The sequence below is a fragment of the Myotis myotis genome, unplaced genomic scaffold (assembly GCF_014108235.1).
Source record: "Myotis myotis isolate mMyoMyo1 unplaced genomic scaffold, mMyoMyo1.p scaffold_m19_p_7, whole genome shotgun sequence".
Classification (NCBI taxonomy): domain Eukaryota; kingdom Metazoa; phylum Chordata; class Mammalia; order Chiroptera; family Vespertilionidae; genus Myotis; species Myotis myotis.
The window spans coordinates 36,682,230-36,697,067 of NW_023416379.1; the positions used below are offsets into that span (position 1 = coordinate 36,682,230).

Genomic DNA, 14,838 nt, shown 5'->3' on the forward strand with positions numbered 1-14,838 from the left:
CTCAAGACTACTTACTATTTTCTGTTTTTTAATCCCATTCAAATAAGAGAGACACAAAAATGCAAGTCCTTAAGGGGAGGACTTAACTAGCAACTTGTTAGCTAGGAGCCAAAATACTGTAGGATCAGTTAAAGCTTCCTAAGTTTGGAACAGGGCTCACTCTGGAAATTCTAGTATTTCTGTAGTTCTATAAAATAGATGCTGTGATAATGCAGAGAGGAGATAGCATTTAAACCATGGGCCTAGACAAGAGTTAGTAACCACTCTGAAGGCTAATTACTAGGAGACCTACCTGTGTTATATACTATAAATATATTACACTGTTTAAAGTAAAGGTAAAATGAAATTATACTTTTATCTCAGACCACACTAGTATAAAAACAAAGTTCTTTCTTACTTAAGTTACCAAACTACTATCAACTCTTCACCACAGATGTCACTATTGCCCAAGAGAAACATTACAAAATGTTTCTTATTTTTATCAGTATCTTACCTTAATATCTTTTAGAGAGACAAACTTCTCAATACCTAATTCAATCATATCTAGCACATGGTAGTCATACATACGACCTAGAAGGAAAACACATTTTTTTTGAGCATTTATTTTTCCCGAAAAGCTTATCTTCAATGTTCAAAACATCCTAATAGCTGCCTCTTTTCTTTCTTCTTATATCCTTCAAACATGTCTCCTCTTTGAATTTTCAAGGCTACCTAGGATAGACTGTTGCAATCTTGGTTCTGGAAGGGATCTTTTACAGAAGAGTAAATAAAGACCCACAGAGGGTTATTTTGCCTAAGCCACTGAGCATGTCAGACCAAGTCTCAAAACAGCCAGGCCAAAAAAGAAACCAAAAGCTGAAACCGGTTTGGCTCGGTGGATAGGGCATCAGCCTGCGTACTGAAAGGTCGCAGGTTCGATTCCGGAAAAGGGCATGTACCTTGGTTGCGGGCACATCCCCAGTGGGAGATGTGCAGGAGGCAGCTGATCGATGTTTCTCTCTCATCGATGTTTCTAGCTCTCTATCTCTCTCCCTTCCTCTCTGTAGAAAATCAATAAAATATATTAAAAAAAAAAAAAGAAACCAAAAAACCGACCAGGCAAGGGTTTGTTTTTGTCCATTAAACAGATATTTATTAAGAAAGAATTAATCTATGCAGCTAGGAATACTACTATCTTTTTATTTTTTTCTAACTCTAATACTGACTAAGGATATATATGTTTTATATTAGAAAAATATAAAATATCTACAACTTGAGGTAGGGTAATATTTATATGCCCATTCTTTTTTTACCTGAAGACTGGCAGACAAAACATTTTTATTCAAAATCACATGGGAAAAATACTAGTGTAGAGCTTACTAGTTACTCCTGAATCCTAAACATCAGGGGTCCTCAAACTTTTTAAACAGGGGGCCGGCCAGTTCACTGTCCCTCAGACCGTTGGAGGGCCGGACTATAGTTTAAAAAAAAACTATGAACAAATTCCTATGCACACAGTGGTGGCAAAAACACCCGGCGGGCCGGATAAATGTTTTCGGCGGGCCGCATGTGGCCTGCGGGCCGCAGTTTGAGGACCCCTGCTCAACATCATCAATTAACTGTCACAGAAGTGACGCTATAAATAAAAATACTAAAAGGTAAATGATACTTACCTATTACTAGATTATTTGGCCGCTTCTTATTATGGGAGCCAAACATAAATAAAGAACAATCTGACTTCTTTGAAAAAAATTCCTATAAAACCAAAGAAATCCCATTTAATCAATGAATAAGAAACTTAAGAATTATACCTCTGAACTAAAAAAAAATATATTATCAGTTTGTTTTTTTCAGTAGAAGTTAATGGAGATTTAATGAACTATGTGGGAATAAACAAATGAAGAGGACTTTATTTCTACCTTTAACTTCAAATTTTCTGATTTGGGGCTTGTAGGGAAAAGATGTAAGTTCAAAACTAAAAATATATAAAAACTATTAGGTTAATAAATAGAGACCATATACATTTTTAGCTATGCAGTTATTTTGAAATAGCACACCAAGTTTTCATTTGCTGAAGAAATGCCTTTACTCATAGGACATTACTACTATCATAAATCAGTATGGTGTTTTTAGGTATTTATAGCTGGACTCATGAGCTTACAATGTATATACCTACTTTTCATTACAAACTTCATCCACACTGGAATCTTGCCCTAGATTCTCCACGCCACCCCAGCTGGGACTAGTTCCCTTTTGTGTACTCGGGAAGGCCTGACTGACAAACCTATGTTGCTCCCGCCAGTAAGAAATAGCTCTCCCATTTGGCTCTCCAAAGTATTGACTTCCATTACAGATTTGAGAGTGGAAACAATTATCCAAGACAGCTCCTTTTATACTGACTGATACACATGCTCACTACATTCCACATAGTTTGACTGATTACTGAGATGCCCAATCTCAGCACAAAAATTAGATTCACTGTGCTCTAGTATAGTTGGAAAACGTTCTTAAATTAATGACAAAACATTAAAGAACAGATGAAACAATCATAATCCTTAATGTTTCTTTTTTTTAAGTATAAAGGGCTTTTATTATTTGTAACATAGGCACAATTATTTAAAGTTAATATATTTTTATTTAAGGAATTTCACATGTTCTGAGTCCTTCTACTGCCTTAGTTCCTCCTGAGTTTGAATCTTAATCCCCTTTTTGTACAATCCAGTTGTCGTTTCAGTCAGTCCACAATCCTTTTAGTTAAGCTTCTTTGATCTACACTTGAATATGGACATACTGTACAAACTCTCTATCTATAATCATTGGGAACCAATTTCTTCAAGCAATTTACTTAAGGGTCATGGTTAGGGTCTGAGTAGATGGATCTGCCTGGTTTTTTCATTTCAGACACTCTCTAAACATTAAGTTCAAATCATCTTCACTCCTAAACTATCACTCCCTAGAATAGTACAGATCTTCAGGATATACAAAATACCTAAGATTAAGAAAATTAGATTACTAGGTATTTCACAGTTTTAGCAGCTGTCTTGTAATTCCTTTCCACAGATCTAACACACAGTTCTGTGAATAAAGGAAGCAACATATTTGAGGTGTTTCCAACGATTTCAACTTTTCTTTATTGGTTACAAGACTCCCTAAGATGTGGGCCCCTACTTTCGTTATCATTCATTCCAGTGTTTATTGCCTATCCACTCCCCATGTGGAGGATGGAGTCAGAAAGTCCAGAAATTCTAGCTCTGCCATTTTCAGTGGGATCTGGTCACCTTTCTGAGAATTACTCTTATCATGTATATATCAGGGACAGTAATGCCTCATGCAAAAATCTGCAAGGACTACATGATTTGTCAGATGTGAAAGAACCTTATACTATGTCTGGCACAAAGTAGGTGTTCAAAAATGTTTTTTTAAAGACCAAGTCGAGCCCTGACTGGTTTGGCTCAGTGGATAGAGCATCGGCCTGCGGACCAAAGGGTCCCAGGCTCGATTCCAGTCAAGGGCATGTACCTTGGTTGCGGGCATGTCCCCAGTGGGGGGTGTGCAGGAGGCAGCTGATCGATGTTTCTCTCTCATCCATGTTTCTAACTCTCTATCCCTCTTCCTTCCTCTCTGTAAAAAAGCAATAAAATATATTTTTTTAAAAAAAAAGACCAAGTCGATAAAAATGCTTTCTTAAATTAGTTTTTAATATTCTTATGTTATGACTAACACCGCAAGCTTTCCATAATTACCTTTACATACATATAATACCACTATTATTCTTCTCCATAAAACCCACTTTTTGTTAAAATTCTAGAGCAGGGGTCCTCAAACTACAGCCCGCGGGCCACATGCAAATACAAATATTGTATTTGTTCCCGTTTTGTTTTTTTACTTCAAAATAAGATATGTGGAGTGTGCATAGGAATTTGTTCATAGTTTTCTTTTTTAAAACTATAGTCTGGCCCTCCAACGGTCTGAGGGACAATGAACTGGCCCCCTGTTTAAAAAGTTTGAGGTCCCCTGTTCTAAAGCAAGGGTTGTCAAATTATGTGCAAAAGGCCAGATAGTGAATATTTAAGGATCTTTATAGCAATTAACTCAAGTAGAGTTCCTTATTCTAAAAATATCCAGTCAGATTTTTAAAAAATCAAACTTGCTTTATAAAAATAGACTCATAACAAGCTTCTTTTGACAATCCACGAATTATGCACTTAAAATGCAATTACATTTTTTTAAATTCTATCAACAGACTTGCAAGAAGTTAATATGTACTAGGTATAGTGAAATGTAACATCTATAGACATATTCTGAGTATAGTAGTGTTATTTCCCCTCCATTTACATCAAAATTCTCTCATATAGGATGATTTCTAATTTTTAAAAATCATCTATGAGTACTAAATAAATTAGTCTGAGTAATCACAGCATCTCTTAAATCAGATTTTCATACTTACCAAGGATGTCTGATCCTCAAATGGTCTCGTAATATTTTTCCTACAAATATTTTTTAAAAGGTGAGACTAATTTTAATAATCTTAATAAGTAATTTGCCATGATAATTAACATATAAACAAATGTAATTTTATATTCAGATGATCAAAAAAAGAAGCTACACAGATATTCATTCATTCAAATGTTTATTTCGTATCTATTATGTACCAGGCACTGTTCTAGGAGCTAGAGATACTACAATACCATGTCAAACAAGAGCCTTGGTTTTTTTGGATCTTACATATTAGTGGAAATTTTCAACAATTTCAAAAAATAACAATTCAAAAATAACTGACAAAAATAAAATATGGTATTGTGTCAGTGTGAAAAGTGGAAAATTACTATTTGAGCTGAGACCTGAAAAATGAGGAGTTAGCCATAGAAAAGTTTTCAGGTTAAGAATACTGCAGGAGCATGGCTGATGTGGCTCAGTGGTTGAGCATCAACCTAGGAATCAGGTCAAGTTTTGATTCTCAGTCAAGAAACATGCCTGGGTTGTGGGCTTGATCCCGTTGGGGGTGTGCAGGAGTAGCAGATCAATGATTCTCTCTCATCATTGATGTTTCTAACTCTCTCTCCCTCTCCCTTCCTCTCTGAAATCAATTTTTTAAAAAAAAGAATGCTGCAGAAAGAGGGAATAGAATAAGCAAAGATTCTGAGATGAAAACAAGCTTAGACTACTCAAGAAACAGAAAGAAGAGTCACTGGAGCTTACAGAGCAAAGGGATAAAGGTGGCTAAAGATGTACACATAGCCTGACAGTGTGGCTCAGTGGTTGAATGTCGACCCTTGAACCCGGAGGTCACAGGTTCAATTCAAGGTCAGGGCACATGCCAGGGTTTCAGGCTAAAACCCCAGTAGGGGGCATACAGGAGGTAGCTGATAGATGTTTCTCTCTCACATTGATGTTTCCCTCTCTCTCTAAAAATCAATACAAATATATTTTTAAAGAGAAAGAGAAAGAAGCACGGTGAAGGACACAGAAATGCTACAATTTTTGCAACTTTTCTGTAAGTCTATAATTATTTCAAAATAATATACATGCTACTATTACAATGATGTAAGAACATTAAATACAAATGAAGACAGAATGGAAAGAAATAAATTTAAAAATACAAATAGCTATATGTAAGGAACTATAGTGGTTGTTTTTAATTTTCTAAATCTTTCATAAAGTGGTTGTTTGTTACTTTCATACCAGAGTAATGTAATATAATGGACATGCTCCCAGGAACAAACTGGTATTACAACTAAAATATAGAAAAACTTCCTGAACAATCAACAGAAAACTCGCAGGAGAGAATCCTGACACCCAAGGGCCGAAAGCGGAGATCACACAGAGACTGGCAGGAGGGATGGAGGCCCGAAAGGGCTGGCTGGGCACCCACAGACAACAACCCAAGTCCGGGGGAGATATCTCAGCTGTGGGGGGGTGCCACTGAGAACTCTGGGATCTGAACCTGAAGCTGGGCTCCCCAGCAGAAAGCACCAAAACTGAGGAGGGTACCCACAAACCATCTGGCTGTGAAAAGCAGTAGGATGCTGTCTGCCAGGGAGTAACAGCTGAAAACTCAGGCACCCTCTTAAAGGGCCAATGCACAAAATTCCCCGTGGAGCCACCCACCTTGTACTCCAACAGAAGGAGGGTAAAGTGGACTGGAGCTGTGAGAGCAGAAGCCAGGATTGGGGACATAGAGGTTAGAGCTCAGAAGGCAGACACCCAAGTTTCCTGGGCTGAGTCATTCCCTCACACAGCAGAGGACATCTATCCCACAGACATTTGCCTTGCCTGGACAGCTGACACACCCTATTGGAAAACACCTTGCCCTAAGGCCACTTAAGAGATTAAAAATAACAATTAGACTCCAGGCAAAAGCAACTGCCCCACTCTATTGAAAAAAACTCTAGACATATCTGAGGACAATTGCCTGGGGGGCAATTCACATAGGAATCCTATCAGTCTGTAGGCAGAGGTGATCTCTGGAGGCTTTGAATCTATGCCTGATCTAATTAGTCAGAAACAACCTTTAACTTTGTCCTGCATTAGAGATTGAGCAGTGTAGAGGATCTACCTGATAGAGTCACAAAACCAAACAGAAAGCCAAAATAAGGAGACAAAGAAACAACCCCAAAATGAAAGAACTAGAGAATTCTCCAGAAGAAGAGATAAATGAAGCAGAGATAAGAAATTTATCTGAGCCGAAACCGGTTTGGCTCAGTGGATAGAGCGTCGGCCTGTGGACTGGAGCGTCCCAGGTTCGATTCCGGTCAAGGGCATGTACCTGGGTTGCAGGCACATCCTCGGTGGGGGATGTGCAGGAGGCGGCTGATCGATGTTTCTCTCTCATCAATGTTTCTGACTCTCTATCTCTCTCCCTTCCTCACTGTAAAAAATCAATAAAATATATTTAAAAAAAAAAAAATTTATCTGAAACAGAGTTCAGAGTAATGATGGTAAGCATTGTCAACAGCATGAAAAAGATATAGTAACTATGAAAAAAGAACAGTCTGAGATAAAGAATGACATAACACAAATAAAGAACACGGATGTGAGGGCGATCTGGCTGCAACATCTGTCACCCCATTGATCGCCAGGGTTGATTCGGCTGATCTGGCTGGCTAGGTGGGTGTCCCCCTCCTCCCTCACTGATCCATGTGCGTCCCTCCTGAAGCTGTGCGCTCATGCTCGGTCGAAGAGGATGACCCGCACCCCCCCCCCCCCCCCCCAAGGAGAGGACCGGTCTTCGGTCAAGGGTATATGAGTAGCTGCGCTCCCCTGCTAGAACCTCCACACAAATAAAGAACACAATGAAAGGAATACACAGCAGATTAGGGGAAGCTGAGTATTGAATCAGTGAATTAGAAGACAGTTGAAAATATCACTCAATCAGAAAACTAAAAAGAAAAAACAATAAAAAAAAACCAGGAGGACAGCTTAAGGGAGCCACGGACAATGTGACACAACAATATTAGAATAGCAGGTGTGTCAGAAGAGACAGAAAGGGAGAAAGGCATAGAGAAGGTGTTAGAAGAAATAATGGCAGAAAACTTCCCTAACCTGGTAAAGGAAAAAGTCACACAAGTTCAGGAGGCACAGAGAAGCCCAAACAAGAAGAACCCAAACAGGCCCTACCCAGACACATCATAATTAAAATGCCAAAGACAAAGAGAGAATCTTAAAGGCAGCAAAAGAAAAGAAAACTGTTACCTACAAAGGAGCTCTCATAAGGCTGACTCCTGATTTCTCATCAGAAACTCTACAGGCCAGAAGGGAATGGCTTGAAGTACTCAAGGTAATGGAAAGAAAGGATCTGAGACAAGATTACTATATCCAGCAAGGCTATCATTCAAAATAGACGGTCAAATAAAGAGCTTCCCAGACAAAGAAAGGCTAAAGGAGTTCATCACCATCAAGCCAGCATTATAAGAAATGTTAAAGGGATTGTGGTAATGAAAAGAAGAAACTGAGAGAGAAACCTAGCCATACAGAATTAAAATGGCAATAAATAAGTACCTATCAATTATAACCCTAACTATAAATGGACTAAATACTCCAATTAAAAGGCATAGGGTAGCTGAATGGATACAAAAACATGACCCAACTATATGCTGTCTACAAGAGACCCACCTCAAAACAAAAGACACACACAGGTTGAGAGTGAAGGGACAGAGTAATATAATACAGGTAGTCCTCGGTTTACGTCAGACTCGAAGTACGTTGTTCCGCGGTTACATCGCCATCTCCCATTTATTTGTAAAAAAAAAAAAAGTTCCATCATTTCAATGTATGTACATATTTGCTTTATCTTTTTTATAATTTATTTACCACAAGTAAAGGTCAGGAATTGTTATCTTTCTTTTAAATTTTTTTTACTGTTTCACTTCATTATTGCTGTGTATGTGCTCTATGTGAGTGAGGTAGGTGCTTATGTAGGTGGGTTCTGACTTACAGTGAAAATATGTTGTGCCGTAGGAACAAATCTGTGATGTAACCCGAGGACCTACTGTATAAAGTAAAAGAAATCATGACTACCGTAGCTGGTTTGGCTCAGTGGATAGAGCATTGGCCTGCAGAATGAAGGGTCCCAGGTTCAATTCTGGTAAAGGGCACTTGCCTGAGTTGCAGGCTCAATCCCCAGTAGGAGACATGCAGGAGGCAACCCGTCAATGAATCTCTCTCATCATTGATGTTTCTATCTCTCTCTTCCTTGCCCTTCCTCTCTGAAATCAATAAAAATATTTTTTTTTTTAAAAAAAGAAGGAAATTATGACTTACTTTTTATACAGGACGCCATATGGTTTTTTCAATGCATACTGTAAAAAAATAATAATTTAAGGATTTCAAAACAAAACACATTCTTTCTATAGAGCAAAGGTAAAAATAAAGCATTAAAACAGTTATTATACAGGATTATTCTAGTCCCTAAACCCTATTCTGATGTCTTCTGCTTGGCTACCTTTTGATCATTTATAACAACTTGCAACATAAGCTTAATCTAATTTAGACTGAACCATCCTAATTACAATTTTCTATGCCCTTTCAATAGTCCACCCAACTTAAATGGCTCTCTTCATTTCTTTAAATTCTACTATGTTCTTTCCAGGCAAATAATTTGAGAGTAGAAAGAAGAGAAAACAAAAATAAATAAATAAATCCTATCAGGAAATACTAATAAAATTGAAATAATGTCTGGAGATAAGAGAACTGAGAAAGTCATGATGACAATCAGAATACTAGCCAGTTAAAACATAGCCCTTTAAAAAGTTCCCGTTAAAAAGGGAAAAAAAAAAAGTTCCTATTGTCCCTAGCTGGTTTGGTTCAGTGGTTAGAATGTCAGCCCTCAGACTAACTGGTCACTGATTCAATTCCAGTCGGGGACATGTACCTCAGTTGCAAATGCTAACTGGAGACAACCAGTTAATGTGTCTATCTCACTTTGATGTTTCTTTCTCTCTCTCTCTCCCTCTCCCTTCTACTCTCTCTAAAAATTAATGGGAAAACATATCTGCAAGTGAGGATTAACAAAAAACAACAACAAAACATGAAAAGTTCCTGTTACTTAACTCTTTTTTTTCCTACTTTTCACCCATTCACTAATAGTCATTTATTACCTACATGGTCAGTACTGCTCTACCACAGGGAATAACAAAGATCTAAGGCATTACCTTGCATTAGAGGAAAGGGTAAATGAAGGAAAACAATAAAAAATAAGGTGAACTGATCATTCATTAACTGTTAGAGCTGGCAAACAAAAGAGATTCACCAGCAAAATTTATTTGTAAGCACTAACACTTATGATTCTTGACCACTTTTCCCTGCCTTGGTGAAACAGACATTACTACCCATTCTTAACAACTCAAGAGTTATCAGTATGAGTGTTAACTATTGTAATAATCTGTAATATTGTGCTGTTCTTAGAGAATACTTAAATATTCGGTTTTTGTGTTGAAAGGATTTGGGGAGGACAGGAGCAGTATCCCAGTAACACAATGACATTCAGATACCTGAATTGAGCATTGTATTTAACAAGCACAGGGAGTTTAGTCAAGTTTAAGATCTATTCAATTATTTACTTGGTTTAATGCAAAGAATCTATCTGTTGTACTCAAGGCCTAAATATTCAACTACCTACTATACATCCCTAGAGACTATGCCTTTTATTCACTGTTAAACATTTATTGAGTATTTACTGAGCATCTACTATGTGCCTAAACACTGGGCTATAGAGGTACATAAAGCTTTTAACTTCTCTACTTAAATTATATGTCCTAAACTGAACTTATCATTTTCTCTCCCACCCCCAAAACATGCTCCACATGACACATTCTTTAATTGGCATTATTGCTCATCAGACATCCAAGCCAGAAACCTGGTAAGTCTTACTTCTTACTCATACCCAAAATCTTCTACTCTCAGCATCTATTCCCTCTGATCATCTCTCATTTGCATTGCCACCACAGGATTCCAGAAGCTCTTTACTTGCTGACAGCAAAGACTTCAATAGTTTCTAACATTTGCTTCAACCCTCTCTAGTCAGGTTGATTAAAAGAATCATCTCTCTCTTAAAATCTTTCAATGGTTCCACTGAGCTTTCAGAATAAAGCTCAAACTCCATGTTATTATTTTATCCTGCCTATTCTTCTAGTTTCCTCCAGTGGTCAGCAAACCGCGGCTCGCGAGCCACATGCGGCTCTTTGGCTCCTTGAGTGTGGCTCTCCCACAAAATACCGGCTCTTCCACAAAATACAGACTTCAGCACATGGGCCACGAAGTTTCAATCGCACTGTATGTGCGCGCCCGCATGTGGTATTTTGTGGAAGAGCCACACTCAAGGGGCCAAAGAGCCACATGTGGCTTGCAAGCCGCGGTTTGCCGACCACAGACTAGCCCACTCTTCTTTTGCCATCCCAATTATTTGCAGTTCCCCAATGCATCATGTTCCTTCACACTTCTTTGAACAAGCTTTTCCTCAGCCTTGGAAGCCATTCTCCTGCCTCCCATATCTTGCTCCAACTCTGCTTCCCATCCCACCCTGTGCATGCCCCTAGCACATCACTCAATTCACAGTGCTATAATTTTTTACTTGTCTGTCTCCCACTAAGCTCACTGAAGGGAGCTTAGTGTTTTATCTAACTATTAGAGGCCCGATGCACGATATTCATGCAAGGGGCTTAGCCCTTGCAGCCGTGGCGGCTGCCTTGGCCCTCACAGCCCCAGCTTCATCCGGAAGGTCATTCGACTGTCCGGTCTAATTAGCAATTATGCTTTTATTATTATAGATTAATCCCCAGCACCTAACATGGTAATTGGTGTTGGTGAAGGAATATATTTCACTTTACAAATTAGATACAGTATGTTCCTTAAATGTGAGTAAACCAAATTTTAGTAATTGAAACCAGTTGCTTTAAGGAAAACCAGTAGTCAGTGCTATGGCAAGGCAAATAACCTCCAATTTGAGCTTTTCTCTAATGCTAATCATTCTTAAAGCTAACTTATCCATGTATTTATTTGGACCCTTCGCTGTGTGGGCTGACTTTGACACTCTACCTACTGAGACATACCAGCCAGGGCTCAAAACTATTTTAAATATAAGTATATATACGTACCACATCCCTTAGTACTTGTGTGACTGCTGAATTTGCATTTCCCCCTTTAATAAGCATGGCATTTTTAATATTTTCACTGAGTTTCGGTTCTCTCTTCTCAAGGAATCTCTTGGCCCTTTTCGTTTTGGGCTTTCTGTTCAGAAAAAAATCACAATTTATAACAACTTAAAACATTTCCCATTATAAATCTATAACTTGACTAACGTGGAAAATCTTAAAAACCAAAAGAAACATTACATGACATTTATCAGTTAGGATTCCACCATTAAACAAAATCTCACTTTTTAGGGAAATAATCAGTTAAAAATATTCATTTATTAATGTTAAATAAGTTAATTGTATTCGGTTTTGTTTTTTAAAAAAATTAAGTAACTATTGTTGAAAGTATTACTTATGTCCTTTTCCCCCATTGACCCCTTCTAGCCCGCCTCCACCTTTTGCTTTTTTAAAGGCATTCATTTTAATATTTCCAGCATTCTTTTATTACTACTTCTATCAAACCTTTTTTTATTAATGGGAAAAAAGGGGCTCAAGTGAATACTGTTGCTATTTTTATTCCATTATTTTTTCTTCAATATTAAAACAGTCAAACTATACTTTGCAACCTAACACAAAGAATTGCACACCAACTGCTGGTCAATCTGTGGGCTGTTACTAAATATAAGGAGGCTAATTATTGCTTATCTTTCCTCTAGGTTCAAGACCACAATGCCTGCCAGGAAGTATACACTAACCCACTTCAACTTCCCTACTGAAAATGTCACACATTATTGTCACCAAGGGGAATAATGATTAACACTTTTATAGAGTCACTCTATTAAGGCTTATCTTCACCAAGACCCTATGAGACAAGTACAATTATAATCTTCAATTTATAAATGAGGCAAGTTAGCCAGGGAGGTAGTCTGCTCAGGGTCACACAGCTTACAAGTAGGCAAAATGAGTTAGATTTTTAAAACTCATCTAGACCAATCACCCTGCAAAATACGAAGGGAAAACAAATCCATTATTCTGATTTTATATGACATAAGTAGAATGTTTTTAGGAGTTTCTGTTCAGAAAAGGGGCTTTTCCTCTGCTTCCACTACAGTGAGATCTTGCTTTCCCAACAGTTCTCTGCCATCTACTGAAAGAATTCCTCCTCTGACCTTCCCTCCTTCTTCCAGGCCCATGGACTCTTCAGGAAGGAGGAACACACTTTAGTTCACCATGCATATTTTAAAAATTCTCCTCCAGCTAAATGTCAAGCACGTATAAGCTTCTAATTTTTTACTGGTTGATAACGACATACACAATATTTATTAAATCAAATCAAGAGATATTTGGTGTGTTTATATAGCAATATAAATGCTATCTGCTCTACATTCAATGTGGACTGTTACTTCTCACTAACCAGCAATGAACGTAAGCAACACCTAATATGTTTTATTTGCTATTTGTCCCCCAATCAGACTGTAAACTAGTCTTACTCATCTCTGCTGTCCCCAAATCTAGAGGTATATGCATTTCAGACAGCAGTTCTCAACCTGTGGGTCGCGGCCCCTTTGGCGGTCGAAGGACCCTTTCACAGGGGTCGCCTAAGACCATCCTGCATATCAGATATTTACATTACAATTCATAACAGTAGCAACATTACAGTTATGAAGTAGCAACGAAAATAATTTTATGGTTGGGTCACAATTTTATGAGGAACTGTCTTTAAAGGGCCAGAAGGTTGAGAACCACTGGACTAAAAGAAGATTTTGTTTACATGTTAACCCAGGTAAACTGTGAAAAAAACCACAGCAAATAATAGCAGCAGGGCTATGTAAGAGACCAACAAATACTGTTCCAATGGGTCTAAAACAGACATCACTCAAAGATAACTCAGAGAGTGTACAAGGGTGAGAGGGCAAGAAAACGCTAAGGAGCATTTTTCCGTGCTGTAGCAAAGGCTTTACATACATTCTCGCAAATAATCCTCACAGTTCTACGAGGGACGACTATGAACCCTATTTTAGAAAGTGGGACTTAGGGAAATTAAGTGGCTTCCGTGGGCGCGCCCGGTCTGTCACGTAGATGTGTCAGACTCGGAGGCCGGCGACCCCCCTTCTCCACTCGCCCGCACTGCGGAAACCCGAGCCTTGTGACCCGCCAGGATAAAAAGCCGCAATGCCTCTGTGCAGCCTGCCGCCGCGGCCGCCACGGCGGCTGCCCGCTCCCCGCCGGGCACTACCCGGGAGACCCGACTAGTGGGCGGACCGGCCTCCGCGGGCAGCGGTGTGAGGATGCAGAGGGGTACCAGAAGCGGGGCGCAGTAGCCACAGCACCCCACCCCCCGCTCCCCTGCGCTCCCCGCAGCAGGGAGTCGGCGAACTTACACAACCCGATCGAGAGCGTCCATCGCTACCGCACCCGGAGCTGCGCGAACACACGTGCAACCTGTGATTGCTCCAGAGCAGGTCGGTGCCCGGAAGAGGCGGGACCGGAACTTGCAGTGACCTCACTTCCCGCTTCCGCCGCGCTGTGGACGCCGGGAGGCGCTGGCGGGCTTTGCGGGTGGAATCGCGTGGTTTCCTTGGTTGCGAGGTTTTGCGACGCCTCTGCCCCGGAATTTAAAGCTCTAAGTAACAGATGTGAGAGAGCAATATCGATGTGAGAGGGCACAGGCGTCTAGCAGCTTCATGTACACACCTGTGTGTCTATCCTTAGTCACATTTTCGGGGAGCAGGTGTTACTCTTCTAGGAATCCCCCAGGATGGTAAGCAGGTTGATAGGTACTCAGGTGGTCACTACGAATATCAATGTGAAATGTGCGCTAGTTACTCCACTGTGAGATCAGTGAGACAAGTGTATAACTACCTGGCACATAAAAGGTGTGCATAAAATCATACTGCTGATTATGATTTTTTCCCAATTTTTGAATTGCCATATGCGTAACGTACTGAAAGAATAAAAGAATGTTACAAAATGCACAGGCCCAGCTGCCAGGCCTAATTGCCTGTTTTAGCTCAACTCCCCAGGCTCCCCCCCCCACTAGAGATAGGAGCAGAGGGAAAGACGCCCTCCCTGAGGAGGTTCCAGGAGATAGCCCCAACAAAGGGCAGGCTTCAATCAACCATTGAGATAAACAGGTTGTAAAAACACCAAGCGGGAGTGCCTTATCCCTATCAAGACACAAACCAGACCCCTTTGGAATTCCTTTGTTCTCCTCTTACCCTCCTGCATGCCACCCCTCCCTGATGTGTGATTTTTGCATATAAAAAGATGAAAAACCCCTGACTGGGCG

The 14,838-nt window shown here is 39.6% G+C and overlaps 1 protein-coding gene across 1 annotated transcript in view; it reads right to left on the reverse strand.

Annotated features, from left to right (window-relative positions):
• Positions 1–14,053, reverse strand: part of RPF2 (ribosome production factor 2 homolog) — a 35,350-nt gene extending 21,297 nt beyond the window's left edge. The window contains exons 1-6 of the mRNA XM_036317585.1: positions 13,931–14,053; positions 11,571–11,703; positions 8,740–8,777; positions 4,427–4,466; positions 1,653–1,734; positions 494–570 (exon numbers count right to left, since the gene is read on the reverse strand). Coding sequence (XP_036173478.1) covers positions 494–570; positions 1,653–1,734; positions 4,427–4,466; positions 8,740–8,777; positions 11,571–11,703; positions 13,931–13,953 — 393 coding nt within the window. The 5' untranslated portion in view covers positions 13,954–14,053. The remainder of the gene's footprint in view (positions 1–493; positions 571–1,652; positions 1,735–4,426; positions 4,467–8,739; positions 8,778–11,570; positions 11,704–13,930) is intronic.
• Between the last annotated feature and the right edge of the window lie 785 nt (positions 14,054–14,838).